General features: G+C 41.3%; 1 protein-coding gene across 1 annotated transcript in view; it reads left to right on the forward strand.

Annotated features, from left to right (window-relative positions):
* The first annotated feature begins 1,510 nt into the window (after positions 1 to 1,510).
* The window catches only part of ITGAV (integrin subunit alpha V), a 50,726-nt gene continuing 26,172 nt past the window's right edge, over positions 1,511 to 26,064 (forward strand). The window contains exons 1-12 of the mRNA XM_055718252.1: positions 1,511 to 1,814; positions 6,263 to 6,390; positions 18,351 to 18,442; positions 18,920 to 19,034; positions 20,330 to 20,391; positions 21,982 to 22,027; positions 23,596 to 23,721; positions 24,130 to 24,174; positions 24,363 to 24,406; positions 24,494 to 24,550; positions 25,020 to 25,072; positions 25,486 to 25,688. Of these exons, the coding sequence (XP_055574227.1) occupies positions 1,663 to 1,814; positions 6,263 to 6,390; positions 18,351 to 18,442; positions 18,920 to 19,034; positions 20,330 to 20,391; positions 21,982 to 22,027; positions 23,596 to 23,721; positions 24,130 to 24,174; positions 24,363 to 24,406; positions 24,494 to 24,550; positions 25,020 to 25,072; positions 25,486 to 25,688 (1,123 nt within the window). The 5' untranslated portion in view covers positions 1,511 to 1,662. The remainder of the gene's footprint in view (positions 1,815 to 6,262; positions 6,391 to 18,350; positions 18,443 to 18,919; positions 19,035 to 20,329; positions 20,392 to 21,981; positions 22,028 to 23,595; positions 23,722 to 24,129; positions 24,175 to 24,362; positions 24,407 to 24,493; positions 24,551 to 25,019; positions 25,073 to 25,485; positions 25,689 to 26,064) is intronic.

Below are 26,064 nucleotides of genomic sequence, written 5' to 3' on the forward strand. Positions count from 1 at the left end.
CTTCTATGTATTGAGTTGCCTGCCAGTGTTCCTGATAGTTTTGTTTTCTGCCACGATGATTGCTCTCCATTGAAAACTTTCTCAGTAAGTGACTTCTAATTTTGCTTGCTCCGAATCTTGTTAGCTCTACCTGATGCACCTTTTTTATTTCTTTTTAGAAACAAGTCTGTAGAAGCCCACTTAGTCACTTCAACCGTTTTCAAAGTAAGATGACCTTTTGTTGAATGCAAGTCCAAAACTTCACCAGTAGTTCCCACATCCAGTTCAGAAGCTTGAGGGTGGGGACTTACACCAATATTTAGGAAGACACTGTAACTGATGTAATTTCCATTCTTAAATAAGCCCTTTCAGACAGGATTTTCAACTTTTTGTTGCAGCTATTGTGCTAGAATTCCTCACTGTTGTTAAAGAGGCCTCAGCATAATCTCTCCAAGCGATGCATTTTCTGAGGCTTTTTCTTGTAGAGCTTTGTGGGTTTTCATATGCTTATTTTAGAAACCATGTTCTTTCAGGATTCCCTTAATTCTGAATCTGGCCCATTGCTAAATGCGTGGGATATTTTTTAACTTGTATTTAGAGCTTGAAACATGATGATTTGTTCCCTTTATGTTTCATCACCCTCCCATGAGCAAAGCAAGGCTAAAAAGGTGAGATGTGTGGTGGCCACAGCATGAAACTGATTACCTGGTAGCGGTGTTGGGTTTTAGGGAATAGTATTGTAAATGCGTATGAATTAATTCCAGTTTACAGGTGTTCCAGCATGTTTTCCTTCCCTTGGAATGCTGCTCTAGTGAGTTGTTGACCCGGGCTGTGGGCTGATGTGGGCAAGGCCGTGAGGGCTCCACGGCTACCTCAGCGACAGTGACAGCATCTTCTGGTTGTTGGCAGATGGCCCAAGGGCCACCAGCTGTGACTGCGGAGGGTCCAGCTCGCCCCATCTTCCCCAGAGAGGTGAAAATGGGAGGTGAGACGCCCTCCGGGAGGTTTTATGTACCCAGGTCTCAGACAGGGCGCTCAGTGTCCCTGTTCCTGCTGGCAGGGCTCTCGTGCGCAGCTGCCACCTGCCATTTGAAGTGATTTCATTTACTATGCTATTGGAGTGGAAATTATTTTTTTTTTCGGATGGGTCCGCACAGGCACTTAACTTCTCTCAGTGCTGCGTGACGCCCCCCTGCAGCGGGCCGTCCCCGAGGCTGGCGGAAAGGCGCCGCCAAGGCAGCGCTGCCAGGCGCGGCTCCCTCAGGGGCCGCAGGGACGCGCCTGCTCCCGCCGCCGCTCCCTCGCACTCGGCCGTTCCGGGCCGCCGCGGCCAGGCTCAGGTGCCCCAGCCCCGGGGGCACGGTCCGTGCCCCGCTCGCCCCCGCAGCCGCCGTCGCCCCTCGGGCAGGGCCTGCGTGGGCCGGGCCCGGCCCTGCCCGCTCGCTGCTGGCGGAAGGGAGAGGCGGGCGGGGAGCGGCGCGGCAGCCCCGGCCCGGTGCGGAGCAGGGCCCGCCCCCGGCACCACATGATGCCGCTTCTCCTTCCTGCCGCCCCTGTCCCGAGGAGAAAAGGGAACTGGGCGCAGGGCGGGAGGAAGTGACTCCGCTCCCCGCCCCGCCGCCGGCCGCGGGAAACGCGCGGCCCCTCCGCCCCGGCCAGGGCAGCGCTGCGCGGCGCCGGGCCATGGCGCGGCTGTGGCTGCTGGTGGTGCTGGGAGGCGCGCTGGCCCCGGGCAGCGCCTTCAACCTGGACGTGGAGCGCCCGGCCGTCTACTCGGGCGCAGAGGGCAGCTACTTCGGCTTCGCCGTGGACTTCTTCGCTCCCGACCCCTCCTCGTAAGTGCCGCGTCCCGCCCCGTGGAGCCGCTGCCGGCCCGGCCGGGACTGCTGCTCCCCGGGGCGAGGGGCCCGGCCCGGCGGACCCTCACTCCGCTCCGCGCTGCTGGCGGCGCCGCGGCCGAGGTGCCGTTGTCCCGGCGAGGTGAATGGGCCCGGCCAGCCCGGGGGAGGATGAGGAGAGCGAGGCGGGGGCCAGGCGCAGCCCCCGGTGCCAGCGGCCGAGCCGCTGCTGCGTTCGCTCTGCGGGCCGGGGGGAGAGCCGGCGCCTGGGCGGCTCTCGGGGAGAAGCGATTAATTGATGGGAGCCGCTTGCTGGGGCCCGGGGCGGGGATGGGGAGCGCTGCGGTGGAGCCGTGCCGGAGCACCGGGACCCTCGTGGGCAGGGGCACGGGCAGGGCCGGCACGCCAACCGGGCTGCTTTTCCCCCCCCCCATCGGGGGTGGCCCTGCTTGCTGGGACCCCTTCAACCGGCAGCGGAGCCTGATGTCGTGCGGCCGGTGGGCTCGAACGAGGCGTACACTTGGCGCCGCTGGCGTTTCCGAGGCGGCTCGCCGCTCTCCGGTGCGCACGGTGGCGGGGGTGGCCCGTACGGCGCGGAGGGATGGCGGCGGGTGCCGTCCTTTTGTCTCGCTACGGGGCACACCTGAGGGTCTGTCCCGTGAAGCGTCAGCGGTTCGGTCGCTGTCTATCATGCCGGCTCCGTGGCGGGGCGCCGCGCTCGGCTGCGCGGTGGCGCGCCGGGGGCCGGGGCCGGTCCGTCCTCCCCCCCCCCCCCCCCCCCCCCGCAGCTGCCGCCCGCAGACGTGCGCGTTTTGCATGAAAGGGGCGTCGCGCAACGTGCGGTTGCCGGTGCGGTTCGGGCCGCTGGGTAGACCTGTGATAACTCCGAAGTCGTGCTGTTGCTATAACGAACGAGGCCGTATTTGTCAAGTGCAGGCTACGCTAAGATCCAGCTTTTGCCTCCCTTCCTTTCCGTCGTAAGAAAGGGCTGTTAAGCTCGAAGAGATGCTGGCTTCCTTCTCGCCGAGGGGATTTCTCTCGCGATCCTTAACTCGTAAAACTTTATAAACAAATTCTATAGCGATTGAGCAAGTCTTTTTGCAGTACATCGGACAGCCTTGTTTGCATTTCTTTATTGCCTACAAATGTTAGAAGCCATCCTGTCTTAACTTGCATGTGTTGCAACATCTTTCTGTGCTATCTTAATCCTTTAATTCTTAGTACTAAAAGGAAAAGGGTTCTATTTGTGTCCCTCCCTTTATTTTTAAGTCAGCGTGTGTGGCTGCAAAGTTATCAGGAGACTGCTAAATACATATAGTAAACTTTCTTCCATGTTTCCTGATAAGGAATGATGTGACTCAGCTCTCATTGAAATCCCTGCTTGGCACATTTCCATTATTTTTTGACCTCCAAGTGCATGTCTGTGAAAGAAAAGGTTGGCTGCTTTTTTTTTTTTTTTTTAAACTTGGGCACTAGTGCTTTTCAGACAGCATGGAAGACACCTTCATATTTTTCAGGGACTTTTCTCGGTTTTTTGGTGTGACTAGGAGTTAGTCTATATCTGCTAAGATCAGCCCTAGCTTATCTTAAATGTAGGCTCATGATTGAAACACAGTAGCTATGTAGGTTTTACAGGAACAGGCTCTAAGGTGTTCAGTTTTTGACTTCATGCCTATGGAGACTGGTATTTTGCCTCCTGAAATAGCCAGAAATAAGTGTATGTGGTGTCTTCCAGACACAGACCTGTGTCTTCCCCATCATCTGAGGGGGATCAATGCTCACACAACGCAGACTGGAAGTGCCTGCAGGTTCCCTTAAGCTGTTGGAGGGGCAAGAAGGGTAGTGGTGAACAGCGAGCTCAGCGATGCCTGCAATTATATATTAGGTAGAAAGCTGAGTGAACTGTTTTGCAGCATGCTTAGCGAAAGATGTTTAGTAAAATAAGCCTTGTTAGGTTGTTTTGCTTGCGTGTCCTCTGTGTCACTACACCTGTCTGTTTCTACACCTTTACTGTCACTTTGGTGAATTTTTATTTATTGCTTGTTCTTTAAGTAAGTACTAGAAGTTAAGTAAATTTAGTTGAGCTAAAGCCGTTTAGATTGACTAGCTTGACAACAAAGGAGTGTTATTAATTCTTGAACGTTCCAGCTGCTGTTCCATAGTCTGGTTTGGCCTGCTGGGTATAAAATAAAGCGTATTTAGAAGTCCAGTATGAAAGACCTATTTCAGGAGTCAAAGCGGTAGTTTTGTATCAGGGTGCTATGCGGTGCCTGACAGAGGGCATAACTGTAATATTAAGTTAACTGTAGTACTAAGTGACCAAACATAACTTTGCAGAAACTGAAAAAGGTTTCTCATACACGCTGTGCTTTAAAAGAACTGCGTTTCATAGTCTGTCTTCCAGTATACAAGTCCGTGGAGATACCAGTTTCTCGTTATTGGCCTATGGCAAAGCAGTGGGAAGGGATTACTCCTGTAAGTGCACCTCCCGAAGCTGAACTGCTGAGGATGTCAGTGTGCTCCCAGTCTCATCCACAGCTTTGTCTTGGGGCAGATGGTTGCATCATGTAGGAGATCGGTAGTATCAGAGCATAGCATACAGAAATAATGGTTCTTCCCTCTGTGTTCCCTTTCCCAAAGCATGTGGACTAGAGACTTCTTTATATTTAGGTAATTTGTATGTTATAAGACCTGTGACAAAATCTGCTCATTTGGTCTATGATGATAACAACGCTTTTTTTTGTTTTTATTTTTTTTCTTTGGGAAAAGAGGTGACTAAACCTTTGTAGAGTTAATGATTCCTTTATTGGTAATCTTGTTAATAAACTTCATCGCAAAGATTATCTTAAGAAAGATTTAAAATATATTATTAGTATGGGAGTGTTTTTTTTAAAAAAACACATTTTAAAACATTAATTATGGGGGTGCTTCTCAAAAGCTAGTGATACGAAAGTGGGAGGCAAGCTACCACTTGTTTAATAGGTTGCTGTTATTGTAATTAATGTGTTTCTTGGCATTTATTTTTAAGCATTTCTGTTATGACCAGAGAGAACATTTTGGGTTGATGAAAGCATTTCAAATTCTTGTTCTTGGAATCTAGAGAGTCTATGAGTGGCAGGTAAGGAAAACAAATGGGTGCCAGCTAGCCTGGATTTTCTATCAGGGTCCACACCAGGAAATTTTTAAGGTTCTGAAAATCACTGAGGTTGAAAACTAGTAGCTTACATTGGTCTTTGTATTAATTGAGCTTTGATGAGCTGCTGTGTGTTTATACCTGGTATTTACATGTTAAGAAATCTTAGTGCTGTACTAAAATGAAGTCTGGAAGGTGACTGAAAACCAGAGCAAGTTTTAGAAGTCTGGATCTGCCTACCCGTAGACTTTCACTCCCAACCAGTCTTGCGCAGCTTCTGCAGCTAACCCAGTTGCAAAACTAAAGAACCATAATGCCCAATACAGGATGATAAGACTTGCTCTTGCAAGCTCTGTTCTCTCGTAAACAGTCTTAATCAGTAACAACAGAGCAGATTCTGATGAAGGAAGCATGTAGTGTTATGCCTTGTGTCAATGACTGTCTATACTTCAAATTGACTTCCTCAGGAAACTGCTAATGAGTCAAGTGTGTCTCAGAGATGTCAGAGTTCTTGGAAGATGTTGATAGCCTTGTTGGAAGACGCTAGGAACCTCATTTGGTCTGGCTTTGTACTCGGTCTGTTTCTTACTGTGCAACTTCTGAATTTTACCACCTGCACAGGCATAATAATCTCATAGCAGTTCCTGCTCAGAGTCTCTTAACGTGTTTGTATAAGCAGAGATTGATAGAAATACAACAGATCTTAATAAGAGAGTACTATGTCATAAATTTCAGTAAAGATTCATTAATGTACAAACCTGTGGTTGACAGTCAGTTGAGTACTCAATTCTTTTTAAGAGCATTTGCCAATACTAGGCTGACTCACCACTTAGTACCTTCTGAGCTCAGCAGCACTGTTTTGTTTATATATTGTTTCTATTTTTGACTGACTTCTGTGAATGACTCTTACATACAAAATTAACGAGAAATTATGCGAGCTGATGACTTAAATTACAGAAGTACGTGATTTCCTGTTCTGCTGCATACCTACATATTTTTGAAAGGAAAGAAAGAATAAAAAAGGTGTTTATCTCATTTCAAATACAGTTTTAATACTTTAGTTTTCTCTTAGCATCTTTTGTCTCTTCCTTATGATAAATGTGTCTCTTTTTTTTGCCTGCTTTTGCTTTGCAAGACCTAAAGCCTAATATGAATTTATCTGAAACTCAAATTAGTTCTAGTCAGATTTAGATTTGAATGGGCAAGGCTTTTGCCTTAGCAATTCTTTAGATGTCATAAAGAACTTACTCTGACGGTCATGTTTGTGCCTTAAGTGTCAAAACCTTTGTTTTATTTCTTCTTTTCACTGCAGAATATTTCTTCTGGTGGGAGCTCCAAAAGCAAACACTACCCAGCACAACATCGTAGAAGGTGGCCAGGTGCTCAAATGTAACTGGAATTCAAACAGAAACTGCCAGCCGATTATATTTGACTCCACAGGTAACACATAGTTCACTGTGAGGGGAGATGGGGTGTCTCTGCTCTAATCCTAGTGTGGAGAGAGCAGAAGGGATTCAGACTCGTGGGATTTCTTGATGGTCGATGTGAATGCAGCCATTTTTGGACTGGCAAGTAGTCAAGGCTTGGTTTTGTTGGTTTCTTTTTTTATTCCACTTCCCTTTTTTCCCCTCCTCTCTTAGAATTCTGTTGTCCTTGGTATGTGCTGAAAGCCTGAGTGAGCATACATTATTCTTCTTTTGTTTTAACCTGTTTATATTTCTCCTCTGTACTTTCCAGCAATCCTAAAACTTTTAGCAACCTCATTCCCAATAAATCCCAAGGGGTTTATTGCCTGTTTAGAACAGGGCATGTAATGAAAGATACTTTTTAGTTATCACCAAAGATGGTAGAGGCAGAAATACTCAGAAGTTTAATGTGAAACTGGGAGTATAAACTTGCTGTTGAAAAAATAGATTTTTTTTTTTTTTTTACCTTTTCCCCTTGGATGTAGCTTCATAGTATTTGTGGTGTTTATGATAGCAGCACTCAGGGTGCCTCAGGTCAAGGGCATTACTTATTTCTGAAGTGTACTACAGCTGGGCAGCAACAGTGCTGACATTAAAACATTTCACTCGGTCTTCACACTCTGGTACACACAGTGATTTCCATAGGCTGTGGCAGGTCATATGGGAACGCACTGCATTTCTGCTTCAGCCCATTCCGTGTTGAATCCTGTTTTCCACAGCATGTTTCAGGCAAGTGGAAAAACCTTTCCATGTCACGGGTGTGGATTAGTAAGACCCATGTTGTGTAGGGCAGAGGAAACACCTGTGCTTTTAAGGTCTAATTGGCTGTAATTCATTCTTGCCTCTGCTGGTATTTTGGCTTGGCAGTCCAAAGGATACTAGATTTATGCAGCCTTCGTAAATCGTGTGTGATAGAGTGGAGAAACTCTTCTTTCAATTCCATTGTCTAGGTGTACCACCAAATGTCGTTGGTATTCAGATTTCTGAAATCTCTATATATTTTCCTGGAAGTTATTATGTTATCAGTTCTCAGGGAGGCAGGGGGAGCGGGAAGTAGTACATAATGGTACACACAAACCCCAAGTCATTATCAGTCTCTTTATTTACTCTACTAAGCTGCAAAGTGTGACATTTTGTCTGCATCAGTGTGAGACAGCAAAAATTGTTTTTAATTATTTAATTTATTTTTACTTTGGGCTTATTGTTTACTAGAAAATGAATATGTTGGTTGGTTGTTTTTAAAGAAAGAATCTAATGTCCCTAATTAATAATCATCACTAATACAATAGTTAAAATACTTCTTGATAGGGACAGATGAGAAAGGTTCTAGATGCATCTTCCAATGAGAATTGTAGTGCACTCATCTGTTTGCACCGTGAATGTTTGCAGTAGGCTTTTCCATATGCCAAGCAGAGGAAACAGATGCAGAGGCCACGCTGCTTTGCTGTGTGTCTGTGCTTAAGGTATACGCTACTGGGCAAACAAACAGAGTTTTGCTTGTAATTTGCCTTTAAGTAATGGGCATGTTAATCACTTGAAATTGAAAAATAGCAGGTCATAATGGCTTAAGAGGATTTCTTTCAGGCACATTTTAACTCGTTCCAGCTTTGTGGCAATGAGTTGGGAAATAATGCATTTGTCAATTATTCTCTGAGTGAAAAGGGGCATTGTATTTCGGCATAATAAAATAATAAATGCACTGAGACAAAATGTTTTTTTCTCTGTGCATAATACAATGGTTGATTCCCTATGTTATGATGACAATGTCTTACTGCTGACACAGTGTAAACCCCCTTCCTGCCTGCCCCTGCCTTAGAAGGTAATGAGTTAGTGAAGGCTTGTGATTCACTGCAGAAAATAGGAAGCACATCTGACCGCTGACTTGTGGTGCTAATGCAAAGGTGCTTTTTGTAGATGACTAAACGCAACCTCTGCGAGAGCTGAGGTTCATCCATCACTACTTCAACATTTGTGGAATATGGTTTGTAACCTCAGAGGTATTGCTGAGTCCTGCAGTACAAGGCAGATTTTTATCTCGCATCCCCCACCCTCCCTCCAAGATCATTTAGCTGTTTTGTTAACAGTAAAAGCAGCATAGGTTCTGCATAATTAATTAGATGGGTTTCTTTTCTAGTTCTTTACAGCTAGTGAGAAATCTGAGCTGTAAAAATGATGACAATATTTGTACTTGTGTTTATTTTCTCTGTTTACCTGTCATTGCCAAACTCCATCTATGGAGCTGTAAAATTATAATTACTAGAAGGCATGCCCCCTGTTCCTCCTCCGGCTTCCCTGAGCCAGATAGCAGAGCTGGTGGGTCCTGGACCAGGCTGGGCCACTGCGTCTTGCACACAGTGCCCGAGAGCAAAGAAGAGGCCATGTTTCTGTGCTGTGAACATAACAAGGGAACGGAGGAAAGAGTGAGTCTTGTTCTGTGACTGTGTGAGGTTGTGTTTGTCTACTTGTCTCGTGGTTCTGTCACAGATAAATATGAGAGCAGGGTTTTACAGAGGTTCAGCAAGCAGGGGTTTTCTCTCTCTCTCAATTATTGCTACTTTTTCTTCTTAAACATTCCTTGCTTTTCAGTCAAATTTCCTCCAGCTTTATGGGTCCTTTTCTCTTCCTCGTCTGTACAAAGGCCACACTGAGCTCAGCTGCACAGTAGTGCCTGCACAGAACTGGGTTTTATTTTCAAACACTTTCTTTTGGCTTTAGTGCCGTATTAGCACAGAAGCATAGTCATGAGGCAAATGCAACAGGTGTTACATAGCCCAGGAGAGAAGGTACCAGCTGCTTTATGTTAATCTTTGCAGGAGTTGTTCAAGCCCTTACCTTACAACAGCACTGGTAGTTATTTGCATTTACCCTCACCCCAGCTCTTCTAGAGGAAAATGATAAGTCATTAAGCTGATAGTTCCTGTGGTACCAAATCCACTGCTTTGTTTATTTCTTCTGTGCATGACAACTCAGCTCTTTTGGGAGGGGAGCTGGGTAGTAGGAGTCCATTCATGGAACTCGTGTAGCTCTTAATGCTGAAAATAGATGTATTTCTCCCTTTTCAGTGCCCTCCCCACCAGCCTGTAACATAAAAAAACTCATTAAAGCATATATTACAAAATTTAAATGCTGGCTGAAAAAAATGCTCTTTCACTGTTCCTACACAGCGTATTTTCTCATTTAAAAGAGCAATATATTTGCGATGGGGAAGAGGGATCTCCCGTTGTCCTAGATCTCCCATCACAGCGGTTACACTCATGTAAAAATACACTAGAGAATATGCTGTATATATGTCTGTGCGTGTGTGTTTCTGTGCATATTATACTAATTGCTTTTGACGTTCTGGTATACATGGTGGCTTTGGAAGGCAAAATGTTTGTATCGCACATTAACACTTTCCAAATGTAAAGATGATTCGCTGTGGGGCTTCTGAGTATTTTAGCGTTGACATCAGTTGGCTTTGATTTAACTTAGTTATGACTATGTGAAAATTGCATAACAAACATGTGTGGAAGAAAATGCCCTCATTCAGGGGGGCATGGATCTGTGCTGCATGCGCTTGTGTGTACATGGGCAGAAAGTTAATTTTTTTTTTTTTTAAAGGCTTTCAAGTATCACTATGCATGCATTTCAGGCTGGCTTTTGCTTTTAGAAACACATAAAGGTTAAAGGTAAAAGGGAACCAACCACCAGAGCGAGCTTCATCACTTGCACACTTTCGTTGATCCTGTTGCAAAACTGAAATACGAAGCAGTGCTTGGATCTGCTACTCTAACAGGTTATCCTGCAAATCTAGATAGAAATAGATCTGATTAAACAGTCCTGTGTAAGTGCTGAACTTTTTCTTGCCTTATTACTGTTTGCCTTGTTAATTCAGTAGCTACACATGCCGCTGTCACAAAACTGAAGTTTCTGGTATATGTATCCTTGTATATCTTCACTTCTTGCTACAATTGCCACAGCATTGCCACAATTTCAATTGAATTATTATGTAAAATACTTGGGATTTTTTCCCCTCTGACTCAGTTAACGTTCAGAGTTTCAGAATGTGTAGGAGGCTGTATTTTTTTCAGGATAAGCACTGGAGAAAAATTTATGTTCTCAAGACTGTATATTCTTCAAAATTGTCATAAGCATAAACAGTGTTAGTAAATCCTCTCCTTAGCAAGATGTTTTATGTTTCACATTCGAATAACCAAACCCCACAAGTTACAGGTCAAGGTGTGTAAATATTTGTCTTCATTCTTACCCGTTCTCCACACCAGATAACTGTGACTGAAAATATAGTTTTTGTTTTAATCCATAGCAATAAGAGAGTGTTCTGAATCTTATAAAAAAGAAAGAATCCGGGAAAGCAACTGGTGGAAAAACTGCTCGCACAGCTTACTGAGCCCTAGTACCACTCTTTTTACAGGACTGACTGAAGAGGTGGTTCCTCTCTTAGAAAGCTTAGCACTTGGCTTCATCTGCCAGCTACTTAGCAGCTTTATCCAGGAAAAACATATTTCTTGTGGGTAAACTTTAAAAGGAATGCACCTAATATAGCAGTCGATTTTCTGTTTCTGATCAGTGTTGAGACAAAGGTCCAAACCCATCTGCTTTAAAGGCACGTCTGTTCTCTCCCCTATTCTCCTTCCGCAGCCTTCGTGGACTAGCGCAGCAAGGATTGCACAGGTAGTACTGAGTATTACTGAAAGTATTTCCGTAATCTTGCTCAGGGAAAAGATTCTTGTAAGGTTAAAGGTTTTTCTGCAAGATATATTTGTTTTGTGTAGGTGTCATTTTTTTTTGTGTATAAAATTAAACACTTTTTTTCTGTGCAAGAGGAGTCTGAAAAGCTGAAAAGCCAGACAAAAAGCAGCGAGCAGAGGGCTGGCCAAATATGCTTTTTAGGAAAATTAGCAAGTCATCTTTATATTTTAATTTATGTATTTTACAGTTTGGCATACATGGAATATACCAGGGTGGATACACTTAGCTAATTGTCTGACATCTAGATAAATACCTCCATTACTTGGCCATGGAACTTTGGAGAGCAGGACCGCTCTGAATTTTCATTCTGACAAATAAACAAAAAATTCTTCAGAGACCCATGTAACCAGTTGGAGTTAATCAGAGGGTACACATGTGAGCAATATGTAGCAAATTAATGTAAACCAAGTAAGTTTCCTATGTGCTTGTTTTCCAAAAGGAAACAATCTTCATAATTATTCATACTACTTCAGTTTTCAGCTTTGGGGTCCTAGCTCTTCATCAGTCAAGAACAGTGAGAAGTGGGTTGGTAGAAATAGCATTTCTTCATGCTTCCACGGGTTTTCATAAAAATATAACAAAATGCCTTTCTGATGATAAAGTGTCTCTCACAAAAGAAAACTTTTGAGAGACGTACCCGCTGCGGTACAGGACATTTGAAAGTGCAGCTCTTTATCAGCATCACAAAGTACAGCACTGAGACTGTTTCAAGAGCTTCTGTATTTAAAATAATCTGATGAAATGCAGACAGATCTACAAACTGTTACAAAGGAAAATATGCTCATAAAACAACTTTGAACTTCTATGCTAATGAATTGCAGATTTCTTGAGCAGATTTAGTTTCTAGCACAGATCTGCTTGCTCAGATGATGTATTGTTTTGCTTTTTTGAGACACGTAGTAGAGCAGATCAATGCACTGCAAAATTGTCATTCCTTCTTTTGCTAAAGGCTTTCCCTCTCTCAATTCTCTGTATCAGATCTCAAACCTCCAGACTGGGGAAACTTACAGAAGCTGCTGAATACTAAAAACATCGCAAATGTTTTCAGCTCTGTGGTGTGTTTTTATTGTTTTGGAAAAAGAATTCAGCATAGCCTCTGGCTGTATAAAGTTTTGTCACTTTGACAGTTGTAGTGTCCCTTCTCTTCCCCCATTCCTATGTGTATTGACACACCAGAGTAATTTTAGAGAAATGATTTGTTCTTAAGTATTTTTTGATGAAATTCTTTATAAGATTGATTATTTTGATCTGTGCTAAAAGAGGAGAAAGAAGCTTTTGAAAAGGAAGATACATAGAGAAAACTCTCCTGATTCCTCCTCATGTTTCCACGTTTCGTTGTTGGGTTTTTGGGTTTTTTTCCCGTCCCCAAGTGGGTGATTCTAGACAATAGGAGCCTTTGTTTAGAAGCCTAAACCACCAGTTTGGCATGGCTGTATCTATCTGTGACCTATTTAGTTTGAAGTGGGTATTTTAACTGCCTTGCGCAGCTTTATGCTGTAGCACTGTGCAGCAGAAGTTCTGCTGATGTTGGGAAGTTATGACTGAAGTGGGTGTCATGAGCTTATATTTGCCTTTTGGAGATTTTGATCATTTGTGCAAATAAGTCAGTTGTTCGTAACTCTTATCCTTTCCACTTACTGAATAAGGAGATGGATAAGGAAGTGTGGGATAGGGTGGTATTTTGTGTAAATAGCAAGCTTTCTATTTTTAGCAGATTGTTTTATTGGTATTAGGGTGTAATCTATATGGGCATTTCAATCTCAAAGGCTCTTGATTTAGTCAACAGTAAAACAATAAATCTTGTGAAGACCATTCATTCATTTGTAGTAAAATGGATTGATTTTTATCTCACTAAACCTACCATTATCTTAGTCCCATTGAAGTTTGGTAACTGAAGTCTGTGCTGGGCGCTGGGTACGGCAAATACAAAAGAGGGTGGCAGAATGTATAAAACCTCCTCCACATGTTGTTATAGCTGACAGTGGAAAAATGCTCATGCTTTTGTGATTAGGTATGCTCCTGTGTGAATACTGTTGGCTCTGCCTGTGTGTGTGTAGCTGGATATCAACTGTATGACTTACTGGGAAAAAAAAGTGTCTTATTTATATTCGGCAAAGGGAACAGATGCTTTTGTTCTAGCACTGCCTGGGGAAAAAAGCAGGATTCATGTATCAGAAGAGGGAAGGGGAATAGTGGGAAGCTCTGTATTCCAGCCTCCCTGAGTCATGAAGAAAACACTCTGGCTAAACCAAGGTTTCTAAACCATCATCTGCCTCCCAGCATGGGGAGTTACAAGTAAAGATAAGCTTGTACTCACTTGCTTTTAGCTCATTAACTAAGTTTGAAATTGCTGAGATTTTGCATGGAAGATAGCTAGCTTTATCCCACGTAAAGCTCTGATATTACGAAAACAGCACTCTTGCATACTTTATAAGTTTGTCTTTCTTTTGGCTAGCTGCATAAAGTTTCCCTTTACCTAGCAGGGGTGACATCATTTACTTTGAATTGGCATAGTTACAAAGAACAGTTTTTTTAATGGAAGTTCTGTGAATCGGGTGACTATTTACATTTTACAATTTCTTAAGTATTGATAGTATGGTGCCACTGAACCAGGCTTGTCGGTTCACTGCCTCTTGACTCATGATTACCTCAGTTAAGTCTGGCACTCAGGATCAGGGCAAATGTTTTAGTTCAGTTTTCTCATTACTATGCAAACAGCCGGGCTGCAAGTTACAACTTGATCAACTTACTCAGCTGCAGTCGCTTTGTAGTAACACCATTGTTTCTATAACTGATAACATTTACAGTGAAAAAAGGTGGTGTCAGCTATCAGAAGCTGATTGCCAATAGAAGTCATTATACTTGAAGATAGCTTAGGCTATTTGCCCCCCCCCCCCCCCCCCCCCCCCCCCGCCCTTTTCTGCAATTTCTGCTCGGCATCTCTCCACATAAGTTTTCATGTATAAATTTAGATCCTACGTAATGCAGTAAAGCGAAGATGTTCCATTGGTCCAGCAGCAGCAATGCACTTATGTAATGGATTTTTTAAAGCACTTCTGTTCTTGCCTTGACAACACCATCACCCCACCTGGAAAGTAATTTGTGAGACAAAGCGCTGTTGACTTGGCATGTCAGCCCTTTTTCCCTAATGAAAAAGTTATGTTAAGTCATCATGTGATGTCTACTACAATGAGAAGGAGCAAAGGAAAAAACATGGCATAAGCTGCCTTTACAGATATGAAATAATACCCCATGGCCAGATGACATAATCTTGGAATTAATGACCCATCAAGCAGAAGTCCCTGTGGCAGCTGCATTAGTCTGACAAATAGCGTTGTGTAAAAACTGAACGCTTTCTTGAATTAATCTGGTCAGAACGTAGTTTGTATTGCTGAGGTATATTTATTTGAGTGCCTCTTTAAAATGTGTATCATTGGTTTAAAGACATTTCTAAGGTATTATTGAGACACTGTAAAAGAATTTAGAAATACAGGAAAACCAACAGTGGTTGTAAGAAAATTATGGTAGTAAGGCTGACTATAATATATCAAAATGTTGGTGCGGATTTATAAATCCCTGTGTTTAAATCCTACCTGTATTACAGTTTGCTTCATTTAATGTAGGTACTGGTTTTAAAGGGTATGGGGGAAGGCTTTTTTTTAATAAAAAAGTTCTACCATGATAAAATAATAATAAAGTCTGGCTCTTTATACTAAAACAGAGAAATCTGAAGTTACTCCTGTGTCTTCCCATGACAAATCTACTTTAGAGTATAGCTAAAACACCTTATTTAACTCTGATTTGCTTTAGTGAGAGCTCCCATGTAGGTGTCCTTTATGTTTGTTTTCCTCAGTCAGGAACAGAAGCCCAAGTGGTTTCTCATTTAAAGCAAGGGGATTTCTGATGACAGGGTATTTTCCAGATTCCCTCATAGAATGAGTTTCTCTTCTGGACCTGAAGGAATGTCTCATAATCTATTTATGCAGTGTTTTCCTGGGGAGAATTCTGAATAAGTGTGGGTAAATAAAGTTTATGTTTCTTTAATGGAGAGTTACTGTCAGATTTGTCCTGTATTTAATGTTTGCATTTTTTTATCTGAAAAGTCCATGTTTCCAGTGTAGTACTTGCTACTTTATCAGCTTTTGTGTCCTAACACACTTTCCTGTGTTACAGCAAGTTGCAAGCTGAACAGCAACCCCCTCTGCCCAAGACCCCCCACTTAGTTTTAGACAACCTAAAGGAGCTTTGAACACAGGATAAACTCAATGTAAGGCACCTTAACCTTGTAGCAGAAGTTGGTTTATGTTACGTGCATCTGCACTGACATTAGACAATTTGACTAAGATGTATGTAAAATATTTTTGCCATAGTAGCACACTACAAATAAAGAACATTTATTTAGCCAGATTGGCTAATGGACCACGTTTTACTCTGTGGTGTGTGTGTGTGTGGGTTAAGCATAAGAATTCCTAATCTGTTATTTAGGCCTTCAGAAATTATGATGCTGTCTTCTGAAGTCGTGACATTTAGGACATAATAAACTACATTTGGAACATAATAAACTTGGGGTTGTGTTCATTTGCATTCTGATTTGGAGAGTAGTTTTTTATATGCCAGCTTCTGACTCTATCTCAAAGCCTAGATGCTTACCTATTAAAATCAAACGGAAGAGAGGTTTCTATTATTATCCTCAATGCTGAATCAAGGATTTTTGATTACTGTAGAAGAAATAATTTTGTCCCCTAAATACTGAGGGAGAGAGATGCTTTTGTAGGTGCTGTCCTGGACATTGATTCTTCCTTGATGAGGGGCGGCACCTGCAGCTCAGGAATGCACATGGAAAAGGCAGAGGGGGGCTGCTCTGGCTGCGTGTGCTGGTTAAATGACTTCTCTTCTGCTGCTTCCCCTCTTTTCCAGTGCAAGCAACGTAGACTATGGGTAGGCGGCACCAGTAACCAGTATTCTGTCTTTTTTTGTTTGTTGTTTTGTTGGGGTTTTCTTTATGCTGTCTCAGCTGATGCATTCAGCTGAAACTTGAAGGAACTGATTTCCTTGACACCTTGTGATTAAATCAGATTGCTGGTAATGCCAGATGGCTGCTTACTGGCCATTGCAACAAGAACATTCCTTCCACTTGCTGCCTATTGTTTTAAACTTAAATGGGAAATTTACATCCTAGACGCTTTTATGGTACCTAGCAGAATAGCACTCTCCTTTACACTATAAAACTGCTATACTACCTTTCGCTTCAGTCCTAGATACGTAGCATTGTGTAAGTATCCAGTAACTTCTCAAGTTTTACATTTTTTAAAGCTTTGTTTGGCAAGTAAAGCCAAGAGATTTCTTTGTTTTTGAGAGTACCTGGACAAATATGGGGCAGAAGCCAAATCTGTCCTTCCAGGCTCCATAACCTTGGGTGTGGTTACAAGCAGAATAAACCAATTTTAAGTCCCTGATGCTGCCAAAAAGAGTTCCCAGCCGTATGTTTTTGCCTCAGCAGGCTGGCGCTGCTTCCCTCCCCATGCAGTCAGCTGGGCTGGTCCCTGATCCAGCTGGATACTGGTTTGGTAGGTTCAGGCTTAGGCAGTTCAGGTTGTGACTGTGTGACCAGAAGGCAGTACTGCCGCATGGAAACTGGCAGCAGGACCATAAGGGACAGGAGTCAATGGGAACTGCCATCCCTTTTGGGGCAGCTTCAGCTGAAACGAACTGTCGTGCAACTGTATCCCTTGTTAAAACTGTCCTTAGCTGGATTTTCAGGAATTAGAGGCAAGGAAGTGAAAAGATGGTGATAAAACAGGGTTTTTGGAAGTGTGCTGAAGACGGTTCCTATTTGGAAAACATTGTGGTCTGGTTTTGGTTTCCTGTACCATGAGAAGATGACATGCAGCTCTCCAAACCGCATTTCTGTCTGCAAGAGTGACAGTATAAATGTTCAAGTGTACATAAATCTGTGTGATGTGCTGGGTGTCCGGTCCTCCGTGTCTGTGGCACCTGTCTAATCAAGGAGCAGAGGAAAGGGTGATGGATGGAAGTGGGCATTCTTTAATTACCTTTGATGAAATTAACATTGTAGAGAACTATAGTGGTTTTTCTATGTGGTTGGAACTGATTACATAGTTCTAATCTAAGAGCAGAAGTAGTCCAGATACTTACCTGTTTTGGCTGATTCTGCAGATTAGGATCACTTTTGTTGTCCTTTTCATGGGTTTTTCCTAATAGAAGTAACTCAGTCTCTCAAGACAAAACATTCTTCACAAGGTATAAGACAAGCGAGGGAGTTTCGATTGAAGTGGCCACGGGTCTGTGCTTCGCAGCCGGTCTGTGGGAGCCATGTGTGGCTGTTGACCTTGCTGACTCCTTTAGCTTTGCACACTGTAACCAGCGATTTAGGTGACTTTTAAAGTTTTTGTAAAGTAAAACAGTTTTTCCAGAGTGTTACATCTATTTTCTCATTAGGCTGGCAAAGTTTCCATTGTTGTTCCAATGAAGTAAGAAACATTAAATGATTTAAAGACTTCTAATGTTCACAAAATGCCGCTCTGTAAGTTGCTTCTACCAACCTTCATCACTGAACCGTCAACATACAGTCACCAGTGCAAATTACCCCTTATTTAATTTACTTTTCTGTATGGAAAACTGCAATATTTTTGTTGAATACTCTTTCACTTTACTTGTAGCTTGTAAGTATGCTCATTGCCACTCAGAATAGAGATGTTACTACATGGTAGAAGAGCAGAAAAATTCCTGTCCCAGTTCTAGCCAAAGGCAAGACTCACATAATTTCATCAGGGCAATATTTCTTCTAGAAGCGTTAGTCCTAACTTGGCTTTGGAACGGATTCTTGAGCAGTGCTGTAATCTGACTTGAGAGTCAAATATCTTAAGTATGAGGTATTTACTGTGGCGCTGTCAAAGATGTTATAAAATTTGTGCTCTTAGAACAAATGAGTATTGTGCTAATGCTTTGTATGTAAAAATAGCTGCATTTGCCCCTAAGTGTAAAAACAAGTAATAAATCCTTTTTAAAGCCTATTTCTGTGAAAGGGTGATACCCTCCAATGGTTCTATTTTCTGCTTTTCTCTGTATGCATCAAAACCAATGACTTTGGGCGCTTTTTTTGAAAAAAAGTTCTTGCTGTACAGCTTCCTGTGAAATTATGCTGCTTTTTCATTTTCTTTGCAGGCAATAGAGATTTTGCTCCTGATGATCCTTTGGAATTTAAGTCTCACCAGTGGTTTGGTGCCTCTGTGAGATCCAAAAATGATAAAATTCTGGTAGGTTTTTGATGCACTTCAAAAGCCTCAGCACTGGGTTATTGTAGTTGGAAAAAAAGTGAAAAGATCCAAATAGCTCAGTATTTAAATAAAATCCCACTAATCAGCATGACTTGTCTTTTTCAGAATTTATTGGCTAGCCTTTTTTTAATTCTTTATAAACAAAAGTTATAGCATTTTTGTCTGCTTTTGAGGAATTAGTTTGCTGAAGTAGAATGTGTTACACATTTTTAAACTCTTTACACCTGTTGCTTTAAGAAAATATTCTTGCAATAGATCATCTGTTTCTAAAAGTACAAACTGGTGATACTTCTGTCCCAGTGCTGGTAGCATAAATCTTTAGTAAACATGGTACACCTGTCAAAATTTTGGTTTTGGTTACTATTCTGTAAAAAATTGGAATTCTGTTGTATTAATCTATAACCCCAGTATTTTGAAGAGGAGTTTGTTTCCTCACTGCCATGTGTTCTTCCTTAGGCCTGTGCCCCATTGTACCACTGGAGAACTGAAACAAAACAAGAGAGGGAACCTGTGGGAACTTGTTACCTGCTTGCTGGATCTAAATCTGTGGAATATGCACCCTGCAGGTCAAGTAAGCATAGAGCACTTCTGTTTGGAATTTCTTTTGTTTTGTATTTTGTGTACATTTGAAGTGGGATGTTTTACAGGTGTTTCTGCCTTCCCTATGTAGCCTCATAGCAATTAGAAAAAAACCTAAGCTAGGTCCACACATCTGAGTTCTCCTCCAGTTGATGCTCAGGATGCAGACCTGGCTTTCTCTACTGTGGGCCAGAGGAAAATCTTAGATCCCTAGTATCACTGGAATTGAGGACTTCAGTCTTTGAAAGGTGATACTTCTGCAGTAATCACTTGAGTGAAATTATGTAGCAAGTGCTTTTTCAGAGACCAACTCGAGAATTTTCTGAAGCTTAATTATTCTTATTCGAGGAATTTAAAGAGAAAGCTCAATTTAGAAGACAAGGTTTTGCACAGGTAGGTTCTATTTCCATGTATGCATACATACCTAGTGATGTATTGTTTTAATTATGTTCATTGTTGAACACTTCGAGTCTTATTTTCAAAATGCTTTCCATCTGTATCATGTAGCTGAGTTGGTTAAAACCTTTTTTTTTAAAAAATACCGAAGTCTAAAAATTGAATGTTCAAGCTAGGATTTTTTTTTTTTTGTTTGTTTGTTTGTTTTCTGAAAATCATTGGTGAATAGCAGGAATGAAATCCAGTGTGGTCTAACAAGAATTATTTAAATAAGCATATACTAAACTAAATCATGCTAGTTAAGTAGTCACACTTCCAGATAAAGGGGTCTCAGCATTTCTACTGTGGAGTGCTATAGTTGTAGGATTAACTGAGCCATAACAATTCTTGCTGGGATGAGTCTCAGTATGTAGGGTTTTTTTCAGCCAGGTATGCTGCATGTTGTTGTCTTAAACGAGTACTTGACACAGCTTACAGTTACGTACCTGTCAGATTTTTATTCCGTTCCAAAAGAAAAACTTATTCCCCGTTTTTCAGATACCTTATTTCCTGAATTAAAATTGCAAATATTTTCCCCTGAACCTTTGAAGATTAAAGACTTCTAAATACTAAATAGTAAAGGAATATGGAGTTACTATTTACTTTGATTTTATAAGGCTAGAATATATGTTAATGTTCTGTTATGTATGTTAGGCCAGCCCTAAACGCGTTACAGCATTTGGTTGTGAGTTGTTGATAAAGAGAAGATAGTAATTTAGGAGAAAAAAATTCTGAGATCAAGTTCAAGAGTGCAAGGTTACTTAGAAAGATGCATTGGGAAGTATCCACAGAATCATCAGATCTAGTACTGATAATAATTTATTTATTTCTCTCTCTCATTCTTTTCTATAGCCACTATCGATGCAGATGGACAGGGATTTTGTCAAGGTGGATTTAGTATTGACTTTACAAAGGTACGTGATTTTTTTTCTCGATTCCTATGAGTCAGCAGATAGTTGCAAGTTAACAGTCACCCTGATACAGACCACATGCAAGCACAGCTATTATGAAACTAAATGTAAGCTACCGTTCCTGGGGGGAAAAATCATAACCAAACACGTCCTTGTAAATAAACAAAAATATCTTCAAACCACTCCAGTATTATAAACCAGTTTCTCCCTACATCTTCACAGCAGCATGCTTTAATCTCTCGTAGGAATCATGTCCTGAACAAATAATTCGCTTTTCCAGCCTCATGCTCCAAATCTCTGCTGCAGCCAGTCCTCAAGTGAAATAAATTGTAGTAGTCAGGTTTTTTGAGATGCTTATTTTGAAGGGATGGGTGCATAGCTAGTATTACTTCTTGAGGAAGAATAACTTACTGCTAAAGGGAACTGGTAAACAATGTGAAATATGTTTTGCTTTTCTCATCAGCTAACAGAACTTTTTTTGCTGTCTGTCTTAAGTTTCTTCTACTTTTGTTCTCGCTGCCTTTTATAGTTCCTTTTTTTTAAAAAAAATCACAATTACTTTTTAAATCTAAGCACAGTAAAACTGCACAAATCTGAGGACTAACTGTAGTTTTTTGTATTGTACAGTGAAATTGTTTAGCGTAGTCCGGACATGTTAAGACCACACAAATTCCATTTGTGATGTGGCAATTTTGGGGTTTTTTTACATCTTACGATTGGGTCATTCCCTTCACTCTTTGCCCGAGGAGGCTCTTGTTTTGCCTCCAGAGGAAACTCTGCAAAGTGCAGTATAGGGCTGTGAGTGAGGTTTTTTTGCATGGACCCTTCAGGCTTACGGTGCAGACTGTAGCCCCAGTTAAAACCAGCCTTGGGGTCTAATCCAAAACCCTAGCTGAGTGGGCAGGCCAGGGTATACGGTATCTCCAAATCTCTGACCTAGTTTTTTCTGAGTGGTTAGTATGGGAGTTTTTAAGATTAAAACCTGAATAAGTGGTTTAATTATGCAGCAAAGCCTGTGGCCCAATTCAGTACTTACAGAGCAAATTCCCAGCACTGGTATAGCTCATGTGGTTAAAGCTCCTTCAAATGGTTCGGGGATTGCAGTTGTACCAAGGAACACAGAGTAGGGGAATAGCATGACAACTTTTCTGAATTAAACTTTTCTAAAGATAAGTTACAGAGGCAGGGGCAGATGATGAAACTGGTTTTTGTACAGACCTAAAAACATGTTACAATTGCCTTGTAGCAGTCTTAAAATTTTCTCCTAATTGTATTTCTGTTGTCTTATGTGGGTAGAAGGATCTATTGCAATAAAAGCAGAATTCTGCCTAGAATTTTAAATGGGTGAACTAGAGAAGCAAGTCACTGAAGGTGTGTTGTTTGCTATCTTAGGTTTTTATAAGATGCATTTTTAATTAATCATTCCTTCAAAAAATAAAATGTATTGGGGTCAGTGAAGCTACAGTGGATATACATGCATGGAATTACTTCCCATAAACATAGGACATGTTCTTTGTTTTTGGATATGCTTAATGTGTTTTTTTCTCCCCCCGCCCGCACTGTGTTTTTTCTTCCCCCCCCGCCACCTCCAAGGGAGACAGAGTGCTGCTTGGAGGACCTGGAAGTTTTTACTGGCAAGGTGAGTTATATCATTTAAGTCACAGAGAAGTTGACCTCTTCGATTTTTCTCTTTATCCTCTTAGTCATTTGTATCCGCATTCCTCCAACCACTGTCAAAAGTCTTTGTCAATAAGAAAACTAACAGAAATAATCTTTCATCATCTTTGAAAATATTTCCTGAATAATCAAGGCAACCATAGATTAAAGCTGAAGTAATAATTGTATAGATGCGTCTTTTGTCTTTTAAATAACTCTAATGTAATTTAAAGGCATTTTCTCAGGAATGTGGAATTTGTTTCCACCAGCAGGGTAAGTTTCCTCTAGGATATTTTGCTTGTTGTTTTAATAATCTACATGTTTTTTAATTTCTAAACACACATACAAAGGATGTATTTTCTTTCAATGAGAACAGTACTGTCCAAAGAGAACTATCATTGTTTTCTTCTGACAGCAAAGACATATTGCACTTGTTTATGTTGATCTGTTTGTGCCGTGGTGCACATTTTACCTCTAACTGCACTGTTTACACAGAACATTACCTACATATTTTGGTCATGTGGGCTTCAGTCAGTATTTGTTTGCAGGATCATTCAGCGTTTAGCTACAGCTTTCTGTTCAAAAGTTGGTGCTGCTACAATCAGGACATAGCTGCCAAACTCTGCTGCCTGTTTTTTAAAGTAAATACTAATGTTCATGAAAGATTTTCTGTATCACAGTAGCCTAGCTGTAGATGCAGCAGCACAGGAGGCTTGTTTCCAGTCCTGTGTTTTAAATTCTGAACAAAATGGAACAATTGAAACTAAACTGCAGATACGGTATAATATAGATGATGTTTGTATACTCATTTTGTTGCTTTTTGGCAAAAGTGGCAGCTCATCTGCCAAAACAACTTTATTCTCTTCTACCCCCCAAAAAAAATCTCTTGGCTCTGAATAGAAGACAATAGTGTGCTTCTAAAAATGAGATTTTTCACCCTGAACTTTTATTCCACGTTTTGAGATGCTGGAGGAGTAGTTCTCCTTATACTTCATACAGGTATGAATATGTATGTGCAGTAAGTGCTGTTCTGAAAAGAAATTTTTTGTGAGTCAAGAATTAATTTAAACTGAAGGGGAAAAAATGGAGTGCAGTCACCACCTAGTGGCTATGAAGTGTGACCAGAGAAGGCGGTAATACGCTGTGCTCATCTTAATAGCTTCTTGTCTGCCATATTAAGCTCTCCTGTTGTGGTATTTAGACAAGGAGCAATGATTCAGTTCTGCAATACCATAAGCATATGCTTACTGTTACCTAACTGACCAGTCCCGTTTAAGTCGTGGTTTACATGTAGGAGTGGCTTCTGTTTTCAGTGAGAACGCTTTGTGTGCTTTTGATTAAATATGTGCATAGATTTTTGCTGAAGTAGGATCCAGATTTTCACTTAGATCCTTTCTAGTGCTGCTGCTGTTTGCTATTTTCTGGTTGGTTTTGTGGAACAGCTGTTGCTTTAGAAGCAAGCATTCTCTTGGAGTCCTGTTGCTTAATGAAAGAGTACATACCTGTTTACTTGTGGTTTAAAGTTGTTTTCTTTCTTTTCTTTCTCTTTAGGCCAACTTATTTCCGATCGAGTGGCAGAGATTGTGGCTAAATATGACTCTAAAGTCTACAGTACGAAGTATGATGACCAGTTAGCAACCAGACCTGCCAGTGCTGCTTTTGATGACAGCTACTTGGGTGCGTAGTTTGAAAGGAAGAAAACCTAGCTGCATTTGAAAAACTCCCTTGCACTCTTCCTATTTAAGATTAAATCACGCTGCTATTAATTAAACATTTGACAGATAAATGAAGAGCTACATACCTGAAAATGCAGTAATTTATGTATGACAGAAGCTTAGTTATCTTGTCATAGGCTTGATTCGAAGAGCACCTGATGACAAAATAAATGGAAATACTTCCATGAATTTTTGTGCTCTGTGCACAGTCCTCTCACTTCATCTTAAAACGCAACCGGATCAGTATTGTCTCTAAGCAGCTTAGACTATGAACAGCTGCATGAGTAGACTGTAATTCATCAGCATCCCTGAATTAGAGGTTACTGAATAAGGTTACTAAAGTAATTTACTGATTTTGTCTGTTTATCAGGTTATTCGGTGGCTGTTGGAGACTTCAGTGGTGATGGCATAGAAGGTAAGACCCTTGTTTCAGTAAAAAAATCCTGTTAATGGGCTCAGCAGGTCTTTCAAATAAATGTTACAGAAAAAATGATACAGTGTGCAGGAAAAGGCATAAAGCATAGGAATGAACTACTCTGTGCAAGCAAAGTCATTGCGCTTTAGGACCTGAATGTTATCTGGGTGTCTTGCTTTATATTTCAGACTTCGTATCAGGAGTCCCAAGAGCAGCAAGAACTCTGGGCATGGTAGGAAATTTGAAACTTTAAGCTTCACAATAAATAAAAAAGATGAATATTGTTGGTATGCCGTAATGTGTGTTTCTTCACGTCCAGGTGTCTATTTACAATGGGAAAAACATGTCTTCCATGTACAACTTCACTGGAGAGCAGGTATGTAGCTTTATTCAGCAGGGTGAGTGTCCAGGAGGTTATTCCTACAGGAAGGTAACACGTTGAGACAGTGTTTAGGGGGTACTAGAACATATAATATTCTGAATGTTACTAGCTTATGTGCCAAAAATTTTACAAAGTCTGTAGGAATCCTAAAAATACATGTTCTGTGAGTTCCCATTTTGTAGTGCTCCTTAGAAAAACTTACTTAAATTTAAGATATGCTGCCTATTTAGAGAATTGGAAAAGAGGACTGGATCATGAAAGGGGGAATGGGGCAGGTAACTGATCGGTTTACTTGCAAATAGAGTAAGGAAGACAAAGGAAAACATGAGGAGAAAGGAGACAAAAAATTTTTGTGGTATATATTATCATCTCCCTAACTTCTTTTCTATACAGCCTTGTATAAACTTCTTTGTGTGTTTATATTGCTGCAACTCACAAGTTTGGTTTGAACTTTGTTTTCCAGATGGCTGCCTATTTTGGGTATTCAGTGGCTGCCACAGATATCAATGGGGACAAGTAAGTGCCCTCTTTTCCCTGCTGCTACCCAACTTGTTTCTGGAAAGAAAAAAAAGAAGCTTTTATTAAAAAGTCTTTCCTACAATATATATTTCTGTCTTCATTACTGGTTTAACATGTAACTGTGTGACACACTTCCTCACTAGCACTCAGCATTTGACAACTGTAGAATTGGTTTTATATTTATTTACATAAACGTACATGGGTGTATTCCCGTGCTTTAAATGCATTAAATTCTCATATATTTGTGTTTACTTTGTCAATAAATTTTGCCTTCAGTTGCAATTTAAAGATAGATAACTTTCATCTTCATATTGAGTTCACTGATGAGTTAGGCCTCCTAACAGGTGCTTAAGAGAATGAAACTGAATTTTCATGCTGTTACTGAAGAACCTTATCCTTCTTTGGTCCAGTTACACAGATTTGTTTATCGGAGCCCCTCTTTTTATGGATCGAGGTTCTGACGGGAAGCTTCAAGAGGTCGGCCAAGTTTCCATTTGCCTTCAACAAGCTTCTGGAGGGTTTCAGATCACAAAGCTGAATGGTTTTGAGATATTTGCAAGATTCAGCAGTTCTATTGCACCTCTGGGGGATCTAGATCAGGATGGCTTCAACGGTAGGACGTCATTTATTGGTCACTATTTTCCACTTGTAGAAATCTCGGCAGCACACTGAATGTGTATTCTGCACACAAACAGTAGGCACTCTAACCATGACTTAATGTTGGACACGAAGGTCTAGACTCCTTTCGATGCTTGTATGCTACTCCCAAGAATGCTAACAGGAGTTACATGTATGCATCGAGCAGAGACTATACCATTTAAACTACAGCATGGATTATCTTAGCTGTTACACTGATCACTTTATTACTCTCTAAGTGACAAGTACAGTAGAAACATCAATGAAATATCTGATTCTCCGTTGTGACTTGTTAGGACATCTTCAGTATAATTCTCCTCTTTTCATTGCTTAAAGCCAATTTTCCTCTCCAG

Source organism: Falco cherrug, chromosome 8 (assembly GCF_023634085.1).
Source record: "Falco cherrug isolate bFalChe1 chromosome 8, bFalChe1.pri, whole genome shotgun sequence".
NCBI classification, from domain to species: Eukaryota; Metazoa; Chordata; class Aves; order Falconiformes; family Falconidae; genus Falco; species Falco cherrug.